Source organism: Etheostoma spectabile, chromosome 4 (genome assembly GCF_008692095.1).
Source record: "Etheostoma spectabile isolate EspeVRDwgs_2016 chromosome 4, UIUC_Espe_1.0, whole genome shotgun sequence".
In the NCBI taxonomy this organism is placed as follows: Eukaryota; Metazoa; Chordata; class Actinopteri; order Perciformes; family Percidae; genus Etheostoma; species Etheostoma spectabile.
Genome location: NC_045736.1, coordinates 23,657,089 through 23,682,048, shown reverse-complemented (window position 1 = coordinate 23,682,048; position 24,960 = coordinate 23,657,089). Strand labels below are relative to the sequence as shown.

At 41.5% G+C, this 24,960-nt stretch overlaps 2 protein-coding genes and 1 long non-coding RNA gene across 9 annotated transcripts in view; 2 read left to right on the top strand and 1 right to left on the bottom strand.

Annotated features, from left to right (window-relative positions):
* The window catches only part of LOC116687382 (paxillin), a 30,592-nt gene extending 11,020 nt beyond the window's left edge, over nucleotides 1-19,572 (top strand). Inside the window, exons 2-11 of one of the 6 annotated variants that reach the window (XM_032512726.1) lie at nucleotides 7,512-7,687; nucleotides 7,830-7,915; nucleotides 8,224-8,357; nucleotides 8,564-8,759; nucleotides 8,893-9,040; nucleotides 14,599-14,757; nucleotides 15,424-15,597; nucleotides 16,380-16,461; nucleotides 16,588-16,736; nucleotides 16,827-19,572. In XM_032512726.1, coding sequence (XP_032368617.1) covers nucleotides 7,512-7,687; nucleotides 7,830-7,915; nucleotides 8,224-8,357; nucleotides 8,564-8,759; nucleotides 8,893-9,040; nucleotides 14,599-14,757; nucleotides 15,424-15,597; nucleotides 16,380-16,461; nucleotides 16,588-16,736; nucleotides 16,827-17,093 — 1,571 coding nt within the window. In that variant the 3' untranslated portion in view covers nucleotides 17,094-19,572. Of the gene's footprint in view, nucleotides 1-6,079; nucleotides 6,183-6,282; nucleotides 6,517-6,965; nucleotides 7,006-7,511; nucleotides 7,688-7,829; nucleotides 7,916-8,223; nucleotides 8,358-8,563; nucleotides 8,760-8,892; nucleotides 9,041-10,097; nucleotides 11,505-12,456; nucleotides 12,727-13,046; nucleotides 13,417-14,598; nucleotides 14,758-15,423; nucleotides 15,598-16,379; nucleotides 16,462-16,587; nucleotides 16,737-16,826 lie in introns of those variants that run through there. The other 5 variants (XM_032512724.1, XM_032512722.1, XR_004331525.1 and 2 more) reach the window with 5 other exon arrangements.
* On the bottom strand, nucleotides 783-20,617 carry LOC116687406 (uncharacterized). The gene is made up of 3 exons (XR_004331530.1): nucleotides 20,275-20,617; nucleotides 12,395-12,404; nucleotides 783-793 (listed from the first exon to the last, which is right to left on the bottom strand). It is a non-coding gene; the product is annotated as an uncharacterized LOC116687406 (long non-coding RNA).
* A 1,090-nt stretch (nucleotides 20,618-21,707) lies between these two features.
* On the top strand, nucleotides 21,708-24,631 carry rplp0 (ribosomal protein, large, P0). Of its 2 annotated transcripts, XM_032512747.1 has the most exons (8): nucleotides 21,708-21,945; nucleotides 22,249-22,356; nucleotides 22,465-22,640; nucleotides 22,875-22,962; nucleotides 23,608-23,754; nucleotides 23,880-24,065; nucleotides 24,158-24,298; nucleotides 24,418-24,631. In XM_032512747.1, exons 2-8 carry the CDS (start codon nucleotides 22,303-22,305, stop codon nucleotides 24,610-24,612), a joined length of 987 nt encoding a protein of 328 aa, XP_032368638.1. In that variant the 5' UTR covers nucleotides 21,708-21,945; nucleotides 22,249-22,302; the 3' UTR covers nucleotides 24,613-24,631. The 2 variants fall into 2 exon arrangements, with proteins under 2 accessions (XP_032368638.1, XP_032368640.1); XM_032512749.1 differs by lacking the exon at nucleotides 21,708-21,945 and having other exon boundaries at nucleotides 22,249-22,376.
* Nucleotides 24,632-24,960: the final 329 nt, after the last annotated feature.

The window sequence follows — 24,960 nt, the reverse complement described above, 5'->3', positions numbered from 1 at the left end:
ATGGGCGTACAGAAATGGATCTTTACCATGGAGTACTTGTAAAAAATACTTACAATTATATAATAGAGGATATGGTTGCAACATGAGCATTTATTTTCTTGTAGATGGCAGTTTTTTTATACATATGTTGAGGTCAAACATACAGTACTTTCCGGGAAAGCAGACTCGTCACAGAGGTTGAAAGGGTTTTACTTTCTGGGGGGAAATGAACAGACACAAGATGTCAGGCCTGTGACTATTTCTGTCACTTGTGTAGGGTGGCTGCACCCTTGTCAACTTCACAGAAGACAGAACATTACCCAACTTGTTAAATGCAGGCGCTTTGTCACATCGCTCAGTGTCACAAAGACACTAACATGCATTCGTGACTGGACACAGAGGAAGTGTGACTTCTCTTCTCAGGCTGCCATTACTCCACGGTACCACTAGAGTTACGTAAGAAGATGTGTCCAACTATGGGGCTTCAGCCACGAGGTGGTTAGCTTATCTTATCTTAATGTAAAGATTGAAATCGCTGGGGGGGGGGGGGGCAGCTCAACATCCCAAGAGCACTAGTTCCATTCTACACAAACCGAAATGTAAAACATTTCAACAAAGAGTCATGCTAGCTCTCCTCCCTGCATCCAGTCTTTTTGCTAAACTCTGCTAATCCCCTCTCGGCTCTAGCTCCACACTCAACACAGAGATACTGTAAGAGTGGTGTTATCACGAAAGTAAATAAGTATATATTCCCCACGAATGTCATATTCCTTTGAATAATTGTTTAGCCACTGAACAAGCCTTTAAAACAACACTGACAGTGGCTTACACACCCAGCAGATATACTGCGCAACATAATCATTCATACAGAATGTGTTTTTTGTCATCAGGCAAATGTAAGTCCAATATTCACTCTCTTTTAGTTCCTTTTTTGGTGTCTACCAACTATTGAGGGAAATATCTGGCTCTTTGGCTGCTAAATACTCCACTATATGTTCACCAGCTGGTTGCTAACTTTGTCTGCCATTTGGTGCTAGGCACGTAATGATTTATTATTTTTTTGCTAAAAAAAATATAAAGAAGAGCTTTCCTGCTGGCATTTAGCCTTTTTTTCAGAACCAAGTCTGTGTAGATACAGACCGGAGTGTAATTTTTTTCTTAATTTAAAAATGGTCAGGCTGTGGCAGTGTGAGGTACTTTTAAGCCATAATAATGTGACAATTTTCACAATACTATTATTAGTGTCTTCCATCAGGTATCACAATCTCTGTTTAACGGGATTCAGTCAATTCCCATTACCTAGTTTCTCAATTAGCAGACTTTATCTGGGCCCAAGTGTTGGGTTGCACATGTATGAACAGACTTTGTAGTAATTGTATTGACCTCTTTGGAGAGTACAAGCTGCTTTGTAAGCAGTCGTATTCTATGACTTTATTGCAAGTGTGGGTTGTGGAGCCATTTCCATTTAATAGCTTTTTGTAGCAGTAGCACTTCATTGATCTGAACATAAGGAGATCCAACCAGGCTCCTGTTTATAACGTGTACAGGTGTATGAGACAGTAACGCAAATGCAATGCAATGCATGGTACAGGCTGGTTGGGTGGTCTGTAATGTCGTACTGTTGCCTTGACTGGCAGAGCGATCCATCTTCATACTGTGTCTACTCCCACAGGTCAGGGTCGGGTGGGATGGTATTTATAGTGGGCCTTGATGCCTCAGTCTGTCTCTGGTATGTGTGGGCAGCCTAGCTAAGTGACATCTGTGTAGAGTGTTTTTGTTGTGTGTGGTGTGTGTTGTGTGTGTGTGTGTGTGTTTTGTGTGTGTGTTGTGTGTGTGTGTGTGTGGTGTGTGGTGTGTGTGTGTGTGTGTGTGTGTGTGTGTGTGTGTGTGTGTGTGTGTGGTGTGATTAATTTTATTTTGCGCTTGTGTGCCCACTAAAGCGCTCCAATTGAACACAGGCACGGGCCTTCTGATATCTAGCATGAGCCAAATGGGACTACGGTGTAAGTGCGTGTGTGCCCCTCTTTCCCTTGTCTGGTCTTATCCTTATTTTTTTAGTTTCCTTCTGATGGAAGCTCTGTGATGGTCTGTCAGCTTGTACCACATTGAAAAGGCCATCCCTCTCACAACAGAACATGAAAGGCTGTCACTTCATGTTGACGCACACAGAGTAGTAACAGAAGGCTGTACTATACAACAGAGATTGTTTTTACATGTTTCTTTTTTATATTACATTTGGACTCCAAACAGATTATGTACAAAATATCTTTGTCTCACAGGTAAAGCTGGGCAATACATCGATATTATATCATATTGTGATGTGAGACCAGATATCGTCTTAGATTTTGGATATCGTAATATTATAATATGGCATAAGTGTTGTCTTTCCCTGGTTTCAAAGTCTATATTACAGTAAAGTGATGTCATTTTCTGAACTTACCAGACTGTAACTGATCTATTATTTGCCTTTACCCACTTAGTCATTATATCCACGTTAGTTATCAAAAATCACATTGTATAAATATTTTGTGAAAGCACCAAAAGTCAACACTGCAATATCGTTGCGGTATCAATATCAAGGTATTTGGTAAAAAATATTGTGATATTCGATTTTCTCCGTATCACCCAGCCCTACTCACAGGGGACGTTTTGTTTTCTCTCATCTGTCCTCCTTGTCTGTCTTATCACACTATCTTGTTCAGCTGGTGTGCACCCCACATTATCTCCGCCTCTTGTTCTTTTTCTTATATTTGAAAGACGAGCTGTGGCATGTTAGAAATTCATACCCGCCGGCGTGCACCTTGTAACACATCACGAAAAAAATTAAAGGAATGAGGGTAGAACGATGCCGAAAGGAGGTCAGAGAACACAGGTAGACTTGCTGCACAGACAGAATCATGCGGCTGATATTCATCCTGTTAGTTTCACTCTGGTGTCAGTGCATATCTCAGGAAATGCCTTGGCATTTATGAACCACACAGATAAAGCCTGCTTTGTATATCAGCCCTTAGAAGAATAAGCCAGGAGTGTGCTCTAGTCTGACACACAACTCGACATCACCCCCTGCAGGTTGATAAAGGCTGTGTTTTTGTTACATTACATTTTATAGGATCCATTCCCTGAAATTAACCGCCACCAGCTAAATAAACAAGAGATGTGTTGAATAGTAGACAGCATTGATTCCCTCTATGCAGTGGTCAGCACTCAGCACTGATAGGGCCACAAGCAGCGTGCGCAGTATCAAGCGGGCCGGATGTCCTGTCAGAGATAATGGAAGTTTGCCTCTGTTGACGTTTGAAGACTTACATTCATCAAACCCCAGAGAGTAAATGTAGTGCTCCAAAATTGCTTTGCTTAATTATATTCGTATGTTGATTTTGACTGTAAAATGTTGCAATCTGTCCATCCCTTTGCTTTGGTTTCCTTTCATAACCTCATTTTTCTGCAATCCCCTCCCTTCATTTCCAATTTTCTCTGTATTCCTTATCCCTTCTTCTGCCCACTCCAATCTTTCTACTTCCCTTTTTATCTCTCTCTCTTTCCAGTAATGAGCCCTATGCAGAGCAGCGTTCGTGTAATTAAAATGCGCACCATTCATCTGGGAGGAAGGGAGTCTCCTTAATCTACGTCAACCCACATTTTAGCCTCTGAGGATTTGCCTGCTGCTCCACACACACACACACACACACACACACACACACACACACACACACACACCCCAGTTTCACTCGCTATCTCTCTCGACACTCCCACAGCCATTCCTCATTGTTTAAGCCCAGCTGTGCCCTGCCATGTCACATTTAGTGACATGGAAGCTAACAGAATGCTGGTGTTTTTTGTTGTTCAAAGAGGGCAGACTGTGTTTAATTGATGAAGGTAGTTTGTTCGATCTTGTTAGATCCGTTGCCCTCTCACAGCTACCTGCTTCTGAGGAACTTGGGCATGTCAAAGTTTTACATAGCATTGTTCTTATAACAAACACAAGTTTTATCCCATATGACACTAATTCAGACCCATGTCCCAGAAATACACTACTGGTCAAAGGTTTGGTGTCACTTACAAATTTCCACACCACTCCATTATAGAGAGAATACCAGCTGATCTGAGTGGGTGGCTGATCTTTAATGCAATATCTACATTGCCCATTATTAGCAACCATTCATCCAATGTTCCAAAGGCACATTTTGTTTACTAATCTGATATCATTTAAAAAAACTAACTAAGAAAACATTGGAGGAACTTTTTGAAATTATATAAGCACATAATGTAATCTTAAAACTGCTGCCCTGGTTAAAAAAAACAATGCAACTGACCTCAGCTGGTATTCTGTCTATAACAAAGTGCAATGGAAATGTCTAAGTGTTTGACCAGTAGTGTATATACTTAAATATGCTTACATAAAGTTATGTTCAAACGTTCTTGCCTCTCCTAACAAAGGATAAGATTGATACAGGAGGCTCATTTTTAAGATTAAACACTTGGACGTCTAATATGAGTTCCTCGTTTTACTGTAGTTCCATGTTTGGTCACTGGGGAACTAATCTGTGCTTTGCGCTAGTCTTTGTGTTACGGTATGTTCTCTTGGCCAAGGAGGCAGACACACCTCTGTGTATTTGTGTAATTTGTGGATGGGTCAGAGCATGCCTAGCATGCAGTGTTCAGTGAACAAAGGCAACCCTTAAGCTGGTAGTTTCTCTATTTTATGCTTAGCCTACATCCTTTAAATTATTGGACTGTATTCCAACCACTTTGTTGAAGGAAATGAGCTGCCGATTTCCATGCACTCTCTGAGACATTGAAGTTAGGATGCAAATCTCCCACAAGCTAAGAGAATATGTATTTCATATAGCCTGGGGGTTAGTGTTTTAGCCTGGTTTTACAAACGGTGTTAAAGCCAGTTCAGCTCTTCTGCTAAGTTGATTAATATTTCTTGTGTAAACCATCTGGACTGACATCTGTTTACTGAGGTGTCCACCAGCTGCAGTAAAACTTTGTTCAGATATTAGCAGCATATTATGTACTGAGGCATTTAGATATGCTTGCTGTTTATTTATGCAGTATTTCAAGTGGCCTTCGCTACACTTGCTTCTAATTGTGTACATTTGTAAACCGTAATGAATATTTAGGAGGACTATGTAGACTGTGGGGGATGTCATTACTATAAAAATCAGCTGCATTGTGGGAAATGTTGTAAAGAAGAAGTCTGCTTAACCTCTATGTTTTTAACACCGGAAAACCTCTTACAATAACTTCCCAATCTTGGTGACTTCCCCTTTCCCTGGACCAGAAGTAGAGAGTGCACCTGTCTGTTGATTGGTTTAATACATCTTTTGAATGTTAAGTTTTATCATACACCATATTTTAAAATTATAAATATTGACAGTTGTGTTGTTTCTGCCTCTTTTAATTCTGTGGGGTGTTGTTTTTTTTTTGCTACTACCAATTAAAGGATGAGGACACACACACACACACACACACACACACACACACACACACACACACACCACACACACACAACACACACACACACATACATACATACATACATACATACATACATACATACATACATACATACATACATATACAGCAACAGGCTGCAGTAGTGTAAACAGTTGGCTGTGCTGTGTCCATAATGAAACCATGGAATGTGCTGCCCAGGCTTCTGAACGGAGTCTCTGGCACGTTAGCCATGCTAATCATGCTAATGCTAGGTTGGGCCAAGTAAATCTGGTAGTGATATGGCTCTGCTTCTGCTGTGTCTCCTCTCAGTCTGGGAAACTTTGCAGTCCAAGTATCTTCTGAACTGATGATACTCTGCTCTATCTAACAGTCATTATCAGGTTAAAATGTTTAAATATAGTTGGTGTCCTGATGACATCCTGTTGTGCTTTGCAAACGAGATTATATATTAATAATCTGTTCCTCATTGTATGTAAAGACTAAATTGAATTTACCATCAAAACGTGGTAAAAGTGAATGTCTTCTTAGGTTACTCGTGACTCGTGAATAACCTAAGAAGTGTGTGCGCTGACATTGCGAAGGAGGGGCTCATAACACCTTTGGAATACCACTCCTTTAGTTAGGGCATGCCTGTGTTGATAAGAGCTCTGCTTGGCCTCAAGTTCACTCATTTCACAACATTGTCCTTTACCTGCTGTAACGTGCTAAGCCTGCCACAGACAGAGACTTCAGTCATTTCTGTGAGTAGTTTCTTACTTGAGCTTCCGTGTGTGTGTGTGTGTGTGTGTGTGTGTGTGTGTGTGTGTGTGTGTGAGAGAGATGGGGGGAGGGGCTTCATTTCAACCCGTCCTCTCTACCCTGACCCTCTCCTCTGCTTTCAGTTGCACCCAACTCTTCCTCCTCCTCCCCTTTCTCGGGTCTTTCTTGCTCTCTTATGCTGATGGTACAGTTAAGAAAGGCAGTTCCTGCCTGGCAGACAGTCTGTTTGGGTTGCCCTCTTCCTCCTTCACTTCTTCTTTCTCTGTATTATCTCCTCTTCACTCTCCTGGGTGTAACGTCTTGTCTTTTTCTAAGGTATGTCTCATCTCCATGTTGCTTTAGCTATAGTTTTGTCTTTCTTGCCCCACTGCTTTATTTTAGGATGGAGCTTTTGGAGTAGTTGGTGTTTGGAAAATCTTAGCATTACTGGCAATATTGCAGAAAAACATTTAGAATATTCAAAACCTCTCAATAATTTTTTGCAAGTTTAACCTGTTCAGTAAGCCTCAGTACGCTGTGATTAGAAATAAGAATTTATTGTACTTGTGCCGTGTACATTTGCTGTGTAACTATGGTTTATTTAGTTACACAGCAAATTAATATTAGTTTATGAACTTCATTTAGACAGCGCCATTGTCCTTAACTCAAATAATTGGAACAAATGTAAACATGTAATTACGTTAATTTTGTAGGAATGGTTAATTTGTAAGAGACGTTTCTTGTTAGATTAAGTTTGTTTAATTTAGGGTTTTATGTTTTTTTAGGACTTGTGAAATTCTCCAAGAGAAACGAAATACTGCTGTGGTGAGTGAGCGCTAAAATAAGACAAAGTATTTAGTAATACAGTCTGTGCTCTTCATTAAATCCCCTATAATGCTATGTGCCCTGTTACCTGCTGTTTGGGAGTGCTCAATTATCAGTTGTTTTCTTGGCCTGTGTTCCTCTCCAAATATTAAATAACCCCTTTAATGCAGTGATGGTAACTGTTGTTGTGTAGATGTTAAATATGAGCATGTATACCTGGTTGCGGACTTGACAGCGGCTCTTAGATTTAAGACTCCAGGCAGACAGGGGTCATTGAGTAACCAAAGGAGTGGCTATGACCGTCTACATGATTCAACTTTACAACTCCACCTCCCCTGATGTCAGTGCACATGGGCTTTTGACTGATTGCGAAACAGGCTGTAATTATTTGTTCTTGTATGTGTGTGGAAATGGAACTGGTGATGAGTTTTGCAGCACTATACTTTGGTTTTCACCCAACATTGTCAGACCTGTGACGATAAAATCTTTGTTTTGTATTTCCACAGATGCTTTGTTGGCGGACCTTGAGTCCACAACATCCCACATTTCCAAGCGTCCACTCTTCCTGTCTGACGAGACTGCCTACTCCTTCCCTGTTGGGGGTCAGACCAAGCAAGATCTCTGCTCTCCACCCCAAGTCCCACCCACTCCCTCTGAGCTAAACGGACTTGATGAAACAGAGGTAAATGCTAACATACATGTTATTATACAATTATTCAATTAAAAACATTGTATAATTTACTCAATAATAAAAATGTCAAGGAGTTGCTTCATTTGCAAATGGTCTTCTGAATACATATAGTGACTTCACTTCCTCTTCTCAGTCCTTCAGCTCAGCTCAGAGAAGTCCCTGGTCTAGAGACAGCAGCAGTCCCACTCAACCCATTGGTGAAGAGGACCACGTATACAGGTAGGACCTGGAATCACGTTAGTTGGATCAACAGTTTATAAACGGTCTCGCAACTTGTAAAAACTAAGGGAACTCTTTGGGAATATAGATATCTTTACTTGGCAGCATATCTACCACTACCATATTTTTCTGATTATAGGGAGAACATAAGTGTGTAATCTGTTTGAAACACACGACACATTAGACTACAAATCTCCATTTGGATTTAGAGGCACTCTCTAAAGGATGCCAGTGTCAAAATATAGCATCACTCTCAGTCCATAGTTCTGTTGATGAAAAATATGGGTTCTTCTCTCTACTCTGTATAGTTTCCCTAATAAGCAGAAGAGTAGTGAGTCATCAGCCATGAACTCATCCTTGGGCAACAACCTGTCTGAGCTGGACCGCCTGCTTTTGGAGCTGAACGCTGTCCAGCAAAGCACCCCTGCCTTCCCCACAGAAGGTACACAAAGACTACCTTACCTACTTTACTTGTGTCTCTCGGATGTCACTATCTACATTTAGCATGATTGTTTTTGTGGTATTACACATGGATTGTCTCTTCTCTCCGCTGTATTTTGGTGTATTTTGGTGGGGGTTTATGAAATGATTAACTATGCACTGTGGATCCATAAAGCGAAATAATTTGGCATTTTTTTTCTGTAATAGAAGAAGCAGCTCCCCCGCTACCTGCCAGCAGCGTCATCCACCACGTCCAGGAGAATGGAGTCTCTACTGTCGGCAAAGCTGCTCCACCTGTATTGGAGAAGCCCAAACGCAGTATGGCTGCTCGGGGAATAGAGGATGTACGACCAAGTGTAGAGAGCCTTCTAGATGAGCTGGAAAGTTCTGTGCCCTCAGCCATGTAAGCGACAAATTATTAAAGCAACATGGAAATGATGCCGTGCATTAAGCTGTTTTAAATTAGTGCTTATAAATGTTATATTAAAATTTAATGTGGAGCACCCATTTGTTAATTGCAATTTTTCTTTCTTTAGTCCCACACCATTGATTGTGTCAGACGGCCAAACAGATGGACAAGAGGAAACACCAGCACAGCAGCAAGCCAGAATGTCTGCCTCCTCTGCCACACGTGAGCTGGATGAGCTAATGGCCTCCCTGTCTGACTTCAAAGTCCAAAGCAATGTGAGTATGGTATTGGTTTGATTTTGGGTCATCACGTTTGCATTCTGGATGGAGGATGTCTATTTTTGGCACTGTGCAACTGTCTGACTGTGCTGCACGACTGTTTATTGTAGAAACTAGGATCTAGGATCAGACTAATTTTATTCAGTGGCATTTCGATATTTGTGGCTTTGATAATGTCAAATTGATTGCTACTGCTGGAGTGCTCCACAATAGAAATGTTGAAGGTTTTCTACAAACGGATGTTTTGCTGTGTTGTTGTTTTCATAGATTTTTACTTTCAACTGTAAACTTTTGAAATGTTGCAATGGCATAAATGCAGTGGCTAGTGCTTTAATTTACCTCAGCTGGAGAAAGAATTATTTCTTATTTTTAACCTTTCCTTTAATTTTGAACTAGCTTTTGTTTGTTCGAACTAAATATTTTAGAACCGACCAGAAATTGACAACCAGCTTTTAATTTCAGCTTTACTTTGAGTTGTCACGCTTGACAATATACCAGATGACATTTAGATATTGTTGTGCTTCATTTGTTTGACTGTGCATTTGGATTGAATGCTTGCATTCACAGAGGAAGTTGTAGGGTTGACGTAGCAAAATCAACATAAGTATGTTGACAACATAACGCAACAATAAAATAATAATAATAATAATAATATAATAACAATTTACCATTAAAATCCATTAACATATACATGCTATACATGCTACATACATGCTAGCTTTGTGAAGATTACAGTGTTACAACTTTTTTGAAAAAGTGTTGGTCACTTTTTTAAGAATTTGAGGGATTGTGCATGTCTGTGGTAAAACATCAAAACTTAAGTTGTTTAAATAAATAAATTTCAATTTCATTTTTGTAGAATTTTAAAAACAATTACTTAAAGACATTGAGGGAACTCTGCCCCTGCTTGGCTTTGTGTGTGTGAGACAACTTTTCTGTTCATTCCCTTCATTCTCAATGTGTTTTTCCTGGTCTTTTTCTCTTTTCTCTACCACTGTTTATGTCTTGTCTTTGTTTGTACATTGCGATCATTACGTCAATGCATCGAATTCAGTCTGGTTCTGAGTTGTCTCTGAATCAGGAAGCTGTAGACCCTTCCTTGGTAGCTGGTTCCCGATCTGTAGATCCTAGTATTGGTTCAGTGGATACTCTTCTACCTTCTAGTTACACTACTCCTACCTTTACCCCTCTTCCATTGGAACTCCACATAGATGAAGATGGTTGTTCAGCCCCTACATCTTCAGATGGTTCCACTGTAATCATTGCATCATCCAAGAGCCTTCAGTACTCCCAGATCCAACAGATAGATGATGGTAGCAGTGTCACCTCTGAGATCTCTCATGTGGAGCGCCTCAGTATCTCCAGCACCACAAAGTCTGCTAGTCAAGCTGAAGTCAACAGCCCCACATTTATGTCAATCACTAACACTAGTAAAGTCTCAAGTACACTTGAAAAGAGCTTGAGTCCAGTTACTGTTGGCAGAAGTTGTAGTCCAGTAGTTGTTTCCAAGAGCATTAGTCCTGTTACTATGTCTATAAACCCCAGTCCCATTCTTAGAGCCAAGAGTCCTAGTCCACCTGATCTTAAATGCTCCAGTCTAAATCAGTCTTACACAAACCCAAGCCCAATCCCTAAAAGTCTTGTTCCTATAAATCGTAGTCCAGAAGCAGCTGCAAAGACTGCTTGTCCAGTCACAGATATAAGGCTTTCCAGTCCAGTTCCAAAAAGTGTGAGTCCAGTGACAGTTCCTAATCTCTCTAGTGCAGTAACAGTCCCAAAGAATTTGAGTCCAGAAACAGTTCCCAAATGTGCTAGTCCAGTTTCAATTCCAAGACTTTCAAGTCCAGTTCCAAAGATTGCAAGTCCTGTGACAGTCCCTAATATCTCTAGTTCAGCAAGTATACCCAAGACTTCTAGTCCTGAAACAGTGCCAATGACTGCTTGCCTAGTAATACCCCCAAGGATTTTAAGTCCAGTGACAGTTCCAAAGACTCAAACTGCAAATCCTAAAAGTCCTGCCTCAGTCATCCGAAAAAAATACACAGTTTCCAGCACCAGCAGTCCCGGAGCTTCACCAGTTCCATTTGCAGATGTATCATCAAATAGCCTGTTTCCCCCTCCTACAGAAAAGCAGGGAGGTGAAATTCTGGATTTAACATGGCCGTGTCGGGAGCCTTTATTAGATGATGCCTTAGACAAACTTTTAGCCCCCAAATACACCCAAATGAGTGAGAACCAGCCACCTGCTTCCATTATGCTTGGAGATGAAGACAGGTCTTGGGAGGAAGAAGACGGAATTTACCCTGATCTCAGTCGAGAGGGAACCCTGACACCCATGACTGAGTCCAGCTGGATGGATGAATGTTTCACCCCCTCCACCTGCCCCGGGACACCAGATGCAACGCTGGACCTTCCCACTCAGCAGCCCTCTGCTGTTGAGCGCCTATCTGCTTCTGGCCAAGTAGGACACTCACCTTGACTCTCCCAAAATAAGCTGCTGGTAAAAAGCTAGAGAGGCTTTAGTACCCCATGTGGTCTTTCTATTATTTATCCATGTAGCCTAAGCTATTAATTATCTCTGAAAATAATTTCAGAATGGCTGTGTTAGATAATTGTTTAAGCAGGGTATATCTCTAGTTGCAGAAATAAGCTTATTTTGGGAGAGTAGCTCTTGCAAGTACTCAAGGAGGTGTGCAAAAGTAGAAAAACACAAAAGTGTCTTGATGCAGAGAAATTCCTCCATTTATGTGGCGTGATGCATGTGGTGTCAATGCAAAGCAATTCCAAAATGGCTTGAGGGAAGAAATCTCCCCATAGAGACTGTGTGGCTGATGTCGAAAACTTTGCTGAAAATATGTTTCCGCACGCCCCTACTTGCTTTGGTCGACATCGCTATGTTAGTCACAGGGTGTGGCCTGCCATGTTTGCCAACCAGTGGATGATGCACTTTTACTGATGGTGTCAATACATAGACAGTAGGATGGAAATGTTTGTTTTGCTAGTGCATATATACACAAACAACGTGCAAATGTAATTGAAAAACATTCAAGAACTTTGCTTTGATGTCTGGCCTTGCTTTGGCACGTGCAGACTTATGTGCAAGCATTTTGTGACATACCTTTTTTTGTCTTGACCTCAGCTATCCAGCATGCCTAAGTAGACTTGACAGTAGAGAATGAATTTAAATGGAATGGAAGGCTGTGCTTCGCTTTTGCGGTCAAATTTGATTGGATACAAAAGTGCCTGACAAAAGTTCCAGAACATTTTGACAAAAGTATGTTTTTGCTAGTGCTTTTTATGCCACTTAAATTAAATATTGGGTGCTGGGCTTGTCCTGCTTGTGTTTGTAACCCAACATGGACTTTGTGGTGAATGGCACAATCCCACACCTTCCTATATCATCTGCTCTCCAGCTCAAGTCCGTTATCCGCCGCACTAAAGAGACATCCAACGTGCATCCAATGTTCAGGGAGGGAATGTTGCGACGTAAAATGGGACCGGTCATTGTGAATAAGAGCAACTCGCAAGACCGACTCATTGAAGAGCTACAGGGGAAACTGGGAATTGGGCGAGTGGAGCGCAAGCGTAAGCAACAGCCAGATGATTGGATGACAGAGGGAGTCATCGTCATGTCCAACCCACAGCGAACACGGGAAGAAAGGGTCCAGCCATCTGTGGATAAGGTAGACGTTAAAGGCGCACAGCAGGAGTCAGTGCTATTCAGTGCTACTCTGGGACCACATTAAACCAAGAGTAGCAAAGTATGTCACTCTGATGGTTAATTTACCGTATGTTTCTTTGGCCTACGGTCAATAATTAACTGGCAAATATTAATAATAAATTATGTTTTGTCATATCAACATAAACATTGTATTTGTCTTTGGCAGTCACTATAAGCAATTTAGTTTGTTGAGCCAATTTTGTTAATACTACCATTTCCTTTTTTCTCATTCTGACCCCTTTGTTTGCACTGCTCTCTTTGCTGTTTCCTTTTTTCCCCCAGATCATCATCCCTCCAGAATCACCTGCCCCACAGAGAAAAGTCCTCCCCCCTCCACAATCTCCCCAGCACCCAAAAAGCCACCCCCAGAAAAGCATACTTCTCTACCACTACCTCCCCGCCACCAACCCCTCCCCCTCCCCCTCCTCCTCCTCGGGAACCTACCCTCCAAGAGAACCTACCCTCCTCGAGAACTTACCCTCCTCCCCCCAAGGAACCTACTCCTCCCCCTAGGGAGCCCACGCCTCCCCCTGTCCAGCCCCCTACATCACCTAGCCCCCCTCCCAAACCTGTCACGCCACCTCCGCCTCCCAAGGTCTTTGTATCAGTGGGTTGTCAGACCGAGTATGACCCCATCTTGCCACCAATGCAGGCACGAATCACCTTTCTTCATTCTTCTCTTCTCTCACTTTCTTCTAAACTTTGAGTTGTTTTATTTGAGCGTGTTTGCGGTTTATTTGGTTCATATCCAAGCAGTTGGAACACCCCACCATTTATGTTAACTACTGTATATAATCCATCCGGTCATCGACTCTGTTTTTGACCCTGGTGTCTTTCATGCCAAGTTGCAACAGGTAACTCTTTAAAGCTTTGTCTGAAATCTAGTCAGCCCAGGTTATGAGGGGTGCTGACATTCAGGCTGGAGAGACTGAGCCCCTTTTCTAATTCTGACATCTGACGGCGCCAAGGGCTGTGTGTTCAGAGTGGAACGGAGAGTTTAAGAGCTTAGAGGAAAGAGGAGTGTAACCCCCCCCCCCATGTTCCCATTACACTAACTGTCCTACCATGCGCAGGAATGGTAGGGACGCAGTGCAACTGAAACCTAATCGGCCACATGACAGCACAGTTACCAACACAATTATAGCAGCTCCCACAGGACTTCCGTCAACAGGTCCCACTAGGTTAGAAAACAGCATGTTGAATGTCATGTACCATCCCCTCTTTTAGAATCCACAGTGACTTTATTGACCTAGTTTTGGAGAAGACTAGTAGAGCAGGAGATTGATATGAGTGCTAGAGCATAGTTGCGTTCAGGTAGAAGGATAGGTGAGATGCCTGGCTGTCTAATTTGTGTGTGAGAGAGAATACATGGAGCACAGATGCTATTTTCTCTCTCAGTGGAATGTAAGAGTCATGCAGTTCCAGTAACCACACCATCTGAGAAGGTCTGTGTTTGCTTATATTAGAGGAGCCAGACATTCACACACACTATATTGATATTAGGGAGTCATCAAACATGGATTAGGGTGGATGAGAATAGATTTTGATTTGATTTTTGTATCTGGTTGATACGTCTATGGCTTGTCTTGGTATGTTCTCTCAGTCTGTCTGAAAGAGACCGCTGACCACCATCTAGATTGTTAACTTGTTGTACTACCAGTAATCCAGGGAGGGACTATTGGAACGAATAATTACAAAGACAGTTGCATGAAAGAATTTAATTAAATTAGGTTTACAAAATAAAGTAATTTGACAGGAAGGTAAGTCCAAAAAATGATCATGCAAAATGATGAACGGTATAGTGAGGCTACTTTGGTCTTTCATCTCTTGTCAGATCCAGTCCCAGGGAAAGACTTCTCCCACAGGTCCCCCCAAACCCGCCAACAAGCTGGACAACATGCTGGGAAGCCTGCAGTCCGACCTCAACAGACTCGGAGTCCAGACGGTGGCTAAAGGTGTCTGCGGAGCCTGCAAGAAACCTATTGTTGGACAGGTGATGATAACATTGAATCCTACAAAAACAAGTCTGTACACATTGAAGACTTGAGTTGGAAACTTCCATGCCTTTTAGATACACGTGCACACATTGTGTCTGTGGTATATACACACATATTACCAAGTGAAACCTTTAGGATGTTGAATAGGCTCATAAAACATCACCCTAGCCTTTTGTTTTGTTGTTGTTGTTGTTGTTATTAAGAAAAGAAGATTGCACTCCAGATGTATAGTATTTGCCCAAGTTGGCTGGGGTGTGCAGTGTTGGCTCATGTTTTACATATTTCAAACTGTGTTGATTGCTTAAGGTCCAAGTCAGGTGATCTATCAATAATTCAGATCTTAAATAATTGGCAACAAGTGGAGCAAGATAAAACACAAAGCTTCTATTCTGTTTCATTATGTTTACTTACTCACTTTGAGACTTTTGTTTAAAGAAGTTCAAACATGTTGATTTCTGTGAATATTGATCCAACTGAAAGGGACTGGGATTATTTTGAATATATGATTTTCTCATTTTTAAACTTGAGCTATGAGATCTGCTGCTGTTTGCAACATCCCCTTTGGTTCTTGCATGCAAAGCTGCAGTGATTTTTCTATGCTGAGCCAGGTCTTTCCCGCAGAAGCTCATTTCAATTTAATGCACTGTGTCTCCCCACGCCAGGTGGTGACTGCCATGGGCAGAACGTGGCACCCCGAGCACTTTGTGTGCACCCACTGCCAGGAGGAGATAGGCTCCAGGAACTTCTTTGAGCGTGAGGGGCAGCCTTACTGTGAGAAAGACTACCACAGCCTGTTCTCACCACGATGCCACTACTGTAATGGACCCATACTGGATGTAAATAATATATGCAGTAACGCACAGACACACACAAGCATGTTTACAATGGATGGGTGGATAGGGATTGTATTGATTCATAACTTAATGGATTAAGGCCTTACTTGAAAAAGTCACTAACTTTATTACATTGCCTTTATTTCTTAAGCAGATATTAAGAGTTACACACACACACACACACACACTTACACTTGAAATATACTTTGGTAATGCTCATTTATGTACATGTATTGCTTTTGTACCCTGTTGTAATATTAGCAATGTAGTTGCTCTGTATCTATCTATAGGTCTACAGATAATGAATGTTAAAGATTGCCTTCCCTCACAAAACCACCTCTTTTTTAATAATACACCCCCTGGTGGCAAAGCCAAGAATCACTTGTGCTCTGACATGTAGTTTAAAATGAGTAATTGTTGCCCTGCTGTGGAAACCTAGCAGCTGTGGATGTTTTAAAAACCATGTTAAAATATGGTGTTACACGGTCAGTAAGAATGTGCCTCCAGCTGAAGCTGCTGAGAGATGCCAGGAAAACGCAAGGTAGCAGTCATACACAGCCTCCCAGCACCTCCCACACTGCCTCTGTGGACTTTGCCTGCCCTCTCCTGGCCTCTGACTTTTTGATGTGTTGGTGTCCCCCAAAATGACAGACATGCTTACACTGTATGTAGGCTTTCTTTTAGAACAACATGAGGAACCACCTTTTCCCCTGCTTGCTCATGGGTCACACTTTTTTTTAGCAGAAATTGAATGATTCACCATTGTCTTCTCCTTTGTTTCACAGAGAGTAGTGACTGCTTTGGACAAGACTTGGCATCCAGAGCACTTCTTCTGTGCCCAGTGTGGGGCCTTTTTTGGACCAGAAGGTACCAACTGCTCATCAATTAATAACACAACCTGGTTTGTGTAGAAAAAGAGCAATGATGAATTTTTAATATTAAAAAAAGCACAGGCTACAGAGTGAGTCACTGTGTATCTTTGCTGCCCTCTAGGTTTCCATGAGAAGGACGGAAAGGCGTTCTGCAGGAAGGACTACTTTGACATGTTTGCTCCTAAATGTGGTGGCTGTGCCCGTGCCATCCTGGAGAACTATATCTCTGCTCTCAACTCACTCTGGCACCCTGAATGCTTCGTCTGCAGGGTGAGTCACTTGACATATCTGTAACAAATTTGGCCATTTTTGTGTTAACCCATCATCTTAACTTCTCCTTCTTCTCTTCGGATATTCCAGGAGTGCTTCACCCCCTTCATAAACGGCAGCTTCTTTGACCACGAGGGCCAGCCGTACTGTGAGGCGCACTACCACGAGCGGCGTGGCTCGTTGTGCTCCGGCTGCCAGAAGCCCATCACCGGTCGCTGCATCACAGCAATGGGCAAGAAGTTCCACCCAGAGCACTTTGTGTGCGCCTTCTGCCTCAAGCAGCTTAACAAAGGCACCTTCAAGGAGCAGAACGACAAGCCCTATTGCCAAGGCTGCTTTGTTAAACTCTTCAGTTAGACTATGTGATTGTGTATAAATGTGTGTGCGCGCACGCATCTACACATTTATTTACATGTCTGAATGCACGTGTGGATGTGTGGGCACTCGCATGTCTAGCATGTATGAGTCAGTGAAGTGGTTTTTGAGAATGAAGGCGTTGGTGTGCTAGTGAATCACATCATTAGGGTGAGAAATGTCTTCTTCTATTGACCCTTCCCTGGCTGTCAACCTCTCAGGCTTGGCATTTCATACTTTTGCTGAAGACATTTTTAACAGAGCCCAAAGAGATTTTCATTTAGAGTTTTTCTCCTGTGTGCAGCCAAGAAAACACGCTAATTTACCAATGTGTGTGTGTGTGTGTGTGCATATGTGAGCATATGGGTGTCAAATTAAGATTTCCTCAGAGCCTTTATTTGTGAATGATTTAATCCACCCAAATTAGGGCAAGACCTAACACCCTATGGTGGTTTTATGCATATTTGAGACAGCTGCTTGATTGCATGGACCATTGACTTAAACAGTTTTAGAATATGTTGAGTGTTGAAAATATAGTGCTTGTCCAATGAGTGTTGGAATAATCTATGAAAAATATGTATTTTTGTAGCTTTGGGAACTTTACAAATAACCATGATATATGTATCTATGTACACACACACACACACACACACACACACACACACACACACACACACACACACACACACACACACACACACACACACACACACACACACACACACACACACACACACACAGACCTTCTCCCTCACTTCTTTAAAAAATACTAGTTCAAACTCTGCACACTCCAACCACAGATCTCTTGATGAGACCGTCTTAAAGTGCATTTTAAAGGTGTCTGCAAGATATTAGCTAGTCCTTTATTTTTCTACTATTTTACTATGAAAATAAACCCAGATGTTTTCTCAGTTTCACCAAACATTACATTCACATTTCTGCTCTTGTACGTTGATTATTTCCCATTGGGAGTGAAATCCAACTTTAGAAAGTCACTATATTGAACTTTTGTAGCAACTTGGAACTTAATTTTTACTTTCCTACTGCAAAGTGTGTACTGTGTCATCTTACATTAATGTTGAAATAAAATGAAATGGTTGCGATTGATGATGACAAAAAGTAGGTCTTTAAGAAAAACATATGTACTATGGTTATTAATGTTGAATTTATGGTGCAATTTAAAACAAGCCAAAACAAAGTTGATTGTTTTTACTCCAGATTAAAAGTGGAGATTTTCCTGCTGTATTTACCCACACAGAATAATTTCAGAAGACTTCAATTCAGAACAAATGATACTTCAGTTTAACATCTTTTTCATATTTTACTATTGCTACTGTGAATGTATCACTGTATTTAACATATTAGTAAGGCTGGTGCGACATTCAAAATATAGTTGTGCTTTTGGATTAGAAGCATGCTTTCTTGTATGTGGAGTTTTATCAGCACTAGCTGCCAGTTGCTGTTACAATCAGAATCAAAATTTGTACACCTGCAATATGCTCGACTTTGTGACTGAACTGTGATTTGTCAATGTTTGATGGAAATATATATATATATTTTTGAGCTGTTTGGGCTCACAGTGATATGCAAAGAGCTGGCTCTAATGACATGTAGGCTAACAATAGAGGATCCTGTTCTCTCACACAACACGTACCAGCTTTGATTCCAGTGTGTCAGGAAGTGCAGCCCTTTTTATTTTCATTATGAGTCATGATCCTGCTGTCTGAGTTGATATCAGCACTTGGCTCACTGATGGAAGCTGGATGTTGGTGTTAGCTGGTCAAGAATCCGCAACATTTATATGATGACTTATTTCAACTTTATTGTAATTGTAGCTATGTTTTGTTACATATGAGAATGAGTGATTTTTGATTTGATAAAAATTTCTGATCTTTAATTTGATCACTATGTGTGCAACTAGTGAATACACAGTATCCACATTGTTTTTCCTTTGAGAAAATGTTTGCTTCTGTGCCAAATGTGTCAGTGCAATTAGGTCTTATACACTGTGGAGTTCGTTTTCCTGTGATTTGACTTGTGCTGAACTCTTGGAGAGGCTTTGTCTGCTGTGGTGCATCTTAATTTTGAACAGCCAAAAGTTTACACTGTAATAGACAAGCCCAGGAGAAACCGCCTGTACCGAGTCATTCAGCAGACATAGTGTACACTTGTAGCTATTTCAGATTTACAGGAAGTAGCAGGGGTAAATGAACAGCTGTGACTTAATTTTGCCCCATGTATATTTATGCTTGCAGTATATTGCCTTATAATTTTTGCTTGTCAAAGTCGTAAAAAAAATCAAAGCCTTTTACTGTTGATGAGATAACGTGAACTATTGCTTTGTAAATGGAGAAATTCATGTGATCTTTAACCATTTTAATTTTTTTCATGATCCACAAATTTGAATGTGTGGGTGGGGCGTATGTGGGTCCTGATTACTGACTTATTACTGATGCAAATAAAATAAATAAATTTATTTCTGGCATTGTTTTGTCTGAAATGTAATTTAGTTGTCTCTGTTTTCACCCATACATTACCTTTTTCAATGTTTTGCATTAAACTAGCTCTTTGGCACACAAGATTTTCATGGAATATAAAAAATAAATTTCACTGGAAGTAATCGGGTCAATTAAAAAAAAAAAAAAAAAAATTGTAGCACACATTTTATTTTACTAAAAATAATTGTGGTTTTGAGTGAAATGAACAGAACATATGACCTTTACCTGAGTGTGATTCATAAGAAAATGACTCATCTCCCCACATCCGAAATCTTTTTGTACAAATTTAAAAAAAAAAGTCAAACACAGGACATTTGATGTACAGAGTTTAGTACAGCATTGATGAAAGGTCACAACCTTTCGGCTTATGATCCCTTACAACAAAGGGAGGCTTACTTCACAAAATAATTCACACAAAAAACAAAAAGATTAGACTGAAAACATTTGTTTTGTGACCCCTTTTAAGTGGTTGACCCCCAGCTTGGGAACCATTGGTTTAGGTTAACAGTGGGTAGTATTGCAGATTATGGAAATCAACTTTAAATATAAAAAAAAAGCAACTAAGAAAATTCAGTTAGCACCATGTGGTTTTTTGACTCTGTAGATTCATTTGAAGTAAATGCATGTTCAAATTATTTTCAAAACCAAAACCCCCAGACATTAATTTGATCCCGACAGGTATAAACAACAATGTGACTGGCTGGGGAAAAGGACAGGAATTCAATACACCTGACAAACACAAGGACAAGACAACACATCTCTCTTTTGACAAGAGGTTGTGATCTGAAGTCTGTACTCTGTGAGAACTTGGAGCTTGCCTATAAGCTCCGAAAGTTGAGGGCGCATATCCAGAATCTCCAAGTATTCCAGGTCCTGCAGCTGGTGAAGGTGTAAGAAGTCTCTCTCTGGTACATGTTCATGGCGAAGTTTGAGACCTTTGAGCTTTGGAAAAAGGTGTGGGATTTGAGCTGTGTGAACTCCCAAATGTGAGGGCCAGGGGTCTATGTGCAAGTGCAGGAGATTTGGTGTCTGCACTGACACAGCTGCCATGTCCTCTACAGACAACCCTGCAACACATAGTGTGAGACTGGTCAATGTGGCTGGAATGGAGGTGACATACTTATTAACAGGCGGGCCCTTGACAATAGCCAGGGTTGACAGTTGAGGGAGGTCACTCAGCCATGTTTTCAGGTGACAGTCTTCAGGTGATGGCTCTCTTTCTGGCATCTCCTTATGCGAGCGCTTGTAGAAAATAGCAAGCCTCTTAAGGCCAGGCATCAGTCTCATTGCATCTTCTGGTAATGAATGATCCATGAAGTCAATAAGTTCCAAACTGGACAGGACTGGGGCACCACCAGCTTCTCCTAAGGGGCTCGGGTTGGGTCTGGAAATATTGTGAAAGGCACACAGTGTATGCACAATGGACACTGAGAGGTGTTTCAGTTTACGCAGACACGTAAGTATGGAGTGAACCATCCAAATGGTTTCTTCAAATATTCCCATCCGATGACAGACCAGAGATGTAAGATTTGGAAACTGTGAGACAGCAGAAATAAAGCTACCCTTGGCGGAAGTGGGAAATGTAACATCACACATGCTAAGGTGAGTCAGCTGCTGTGGTCGATACCGTGTGGAAGCATCTAGCAAAAGAGAGATGGGGCTGCTTCTAATAGCCAGACGCTTCAAATGTGTGAAGTCCTTTAAGAAGTCGAGGTTTGCTTGGGAGCTTTGTTCTAATACTACTGTGGTTAGAGTAGGAAGGGACAGGGCAAGCTGTTTCCAGACCTTAGCTTTGGTGCTCCTTAACACCACACTGGTGACTTTTCTGCGGCGAAGAGTGGCCCAGAATTGACTGTTGTAAGAGCCATTTTGAAAACCCAGAACTACTGCCCAGTCTTTCCAAAGAGATCCGTGATCAACAAGTTTTTTGAAATACTTGCACGATGCCCGCACGCTAAACTTGTCTGCCGCTGAAAGATACCCAAAAACGTGGTTCCAGATCTCAGACGGAAGCTGTAGTGCCGTCTGTAGCATTGTTTTTGCTCTGCTATCGCATATGTCAGCTAGTGTGCTAACATCGGCATTAATTCATTACGCATTAGTTTGAAAGGCAGAAAGATCATTCTTTATGACACCGCGCTTATTAAGTTGCCTCGAAAAGGGAAGCGTTGGTTGAATGTTGTAAGGGGGATTTCTCTTATTGGTGGTAATGTGATTACATAGTGATTGACACAGCATCTATCCAATGGTTGTGCAGCTAACGGCCATGACTCCATTGTGATTGGTCATTGTTAAGTATATATTCTTCTCGCGGCCTTTCCTGTTCCTCTTTCTTTCACGCGACCCTCTTGTGTCCGGTAAGGATTTTCTCTCGCCCTTTCAAAAACTATATACATGTTAAAATTATGCCATATAGTAGTTTTGGCTTCATTAGATATCTCCTTCAAAACTTAGAGATACGTTTTTTTTTCGTGTAAAAGTGTGGTGATGTTACTTAACCTAGCGCGGCCTGTTAAAATGTTGCTAGCTTGCTTTTAGCCGGCTACCTTTTTTAGCTAGCTAGCTAGCTTTCGAGCACATTTCAGGGTGTACCATCCATATTGTGTCGTAGTTATGTTTTACAACGTTCTTCTATTAACGTGTTCATTCTTTGGCTACAGACATTACCTTGTCTTTAAACCAGCTTTTAAGCGATCCTTGGAAGCACTGCAAAGATGCCCAGGGAAGACAGGGCCACGTGGAAGTCCAACTATTTTATGAAAATCATCGTAAGTAGGACTTGGCTTATGTAAGTTTATATTAACGCAACTAATAAATTTAATTCTATCCTCCTAAATAGGAATGTGTGTGTATAATTAAAATTCGTTTATTTGTAGCAACTTCTGGATGACTTTCCAAAATGCTTCATTGTGGGTGCAGACAATGTGGGATCCAAGCAGATGCAGACCATCCGTCTGTCTCTGCGTGGCAAGGCCGTGGTGCTGATGGGCAAAAACACCATGATGCGCAAAGCCATTCGTGGCCACCTGGAGAACAATCCTGCCTTGGAGAAGTGAGCTTACTGTTCTTTTGGTGTTATTAATTAGCAGGATAAGTTACAATGCAGCTTGTGTGGTACTGCGTTGTCGTTCCCCCTGCAAACAGTAACTGTCTCCTCGCTATACCTGTCAGTCAGTATCCCTAGACTGCCAGGCACGTAAGGTTTCAGACATGTGACACTTTTCCCCCTCTTTTTTAAAATGTCAGTCTCCTCGTCTCTTAACGCTTTTTTTTCATGATTTGCCAGGCTACTGCCTCACATTAAAGGAAATGTGGGCTTTGTATTCACCAAGGAGGATCTGGCTGAGGTCAGGGACATGCTGCTGGCCAACAAGGTAAGAGTTCTCAAGAGAAGATACTAGCACGAAGTGTATTCATCCAGAAGTACAAACCGTACAACTCTTGGCTCTAGATGGCCACAAAAAGTAATTTTGTGAAGCATGACTTAATATAGAAGTTGTATAAATGTAAGTGAGGTTGCTAGGTCACACCTTACCCCAGTAATATAAACGTGAAGTACTTCCTTAAATAACCATACTGTTGAGCCAGAGCCTTACTAAAGCAAACTACCTTTGTGGTGTTATTGCAGAGCTCTATCGTACCGGTTACATTATAACAGTGTACCTAATCTCAAAACATTTGCTTCAGGCCTTTTATCAAAAGTACAAACTATAATTGTCTAACTAGTAGTTGTGCCGACACCACTTGGAATGTAAGAAAACGCCATGTGTGGTGGCAAGCAAACATTGTGAGAAACCTAGGTTTGTGCAGGATAAGTTACAATGCAGCTTGTGTGGTACTGCGTTGTCGTTCCCCCTGCAAACAGTAATTGTCTCCTCGCTATACCTGTCAGTCGGTATCCCTTGACTGCCAGGCACGTAAGGTTTCAGACAATGATTTTAAAAAAACTTAAGCCTCAGACAACCATGCTTGAAATATTACGCCTTAAAGTAGCATACTTAACCAACTCTCGACCCCAGGTACCTGCAGCTGCCCGTGCTGGTGCCATCGCCCCATGTGATGTGGTTGTGCCAGCCCAGAACACTGGTCTGGGTCCTGAGAAGACTTCTTTCTTCCAGGCTCTGGGTATCACCACTAAGATCTCCAGGGGAACCATTGAAATCTTGGTGCGTTTTAAAACTACTATACTGTCATTTGGAATTTCACTGTATGATTACACTAATGTCCCAGGCTTGTCAAATGAAACTGTTAAAATGTTTGCATCAGTAACTTTCAATTTTTATATCTCTAGAGTGATGTCGGTTTGATCAAGACTGGCGACAAGGTTGGTGCCAGCGAGGCCACACTCCTCAACATGCTGAACATCTCACCCTTCTCCTACGGACTGAACATCCAGCAGGTGTATGACAACGGCAGCGTATACAGTCCTGAGGTGCTCGACATCACAGAGGCTTCTCTGCATGCCAGGTTTCTGGAGGTGAGAATGCTGTTTTATAAAAGTCCTTGCAACTAAATTCTTTATACATTTGGGATAATATACTTTTGTATTAACTATACTGTAAAATTTAGGGTGTGAGGAACATCGCTAGTGTGTGCCTGGAGATTGGCTACCCCACTTTGGCCTCTGTCCCCCACACAATCATCAATGGCTACAAGAGAGTACTGGCTGTTGCTGTGGAGACAGACTACTCCTTCCCCCTGGCAGACAAGGTGTGAACAAAAATTTATTTAAATTAACATGTAGAATAAGCATTTATCTTGATGTGTTTTGTATGAACAGAAAATCTCTGTAAATGAAAACTGAATTTTTTTTCTTTTTGTCCTTGCAGGTCAAGGCCTTCCTGGCTGATCCATCTGCCTTTGTAGCTGTTGCGGCGCCTGTAGCAGCTGCTGAGACTGCTGCAGCGCCAGCTGCAAAGGAGGAGGTCAAGGAAGAGTCTGAGGAGTCCGATGATGACATGGGCTTTGGTCTGTTCGACTTAAAGCAAACCAACCAGATGTCAAGTAACATCATGATTGAATAAATTCTTGTAGACTCGGTTATCTTGTGGGTTTTTGTTTAATCCTTTCATGGTTACATTTGTGTTGGACAGCCAATGTTCCCAGGTCTGGATAACCCCACACTACGCATTAAAATCAATACAGCACAGATGGGGAAAAAGTACTAACTTCCTGTACTTGAGTAAAAGTACAGGTACTTGTGTTAAATACTCTAGATGTACTGACATGTTTTAGTGCAACCTGAGACACTTAGTGGACATGGGAAAGGCTTTGTATGCCATTGCCTACATTTAAAATGGCTGTCTTCTAATACGCCAAAACATGATTGCAAAAGACTGACTCCAGGTTTGAGATTCTGACTAAGCTGCAAG

What these genes read in the sequence shown, in the direction of transcription:
- rplp0 (XM_032512747.1), top strand. Translation starts at nt 22,303, where the DNA reads ATGCCCAGGGAAGACAGGGCCACGTGGAAGTCCAACTATTTTATGAAA. An exon ending in ACTATTTTATGAAAATCATC is followed by an intron (nt 22,357 to 22,464) that starts GTAAGTAGGACT and finishes GTTTATTTGTAG; the next exon opens with CAACTTCTGGATGACTTTCC. An exon ending in CCTTCCCCCTGGCAGACAAG is followed by an intron (nt 24,299 to 24,417) that starts GTGTGAACAAAA and finishes TTGTCCTTGCAG; the next exon opens with GTCAAGGCCTTCCTGGCTGA.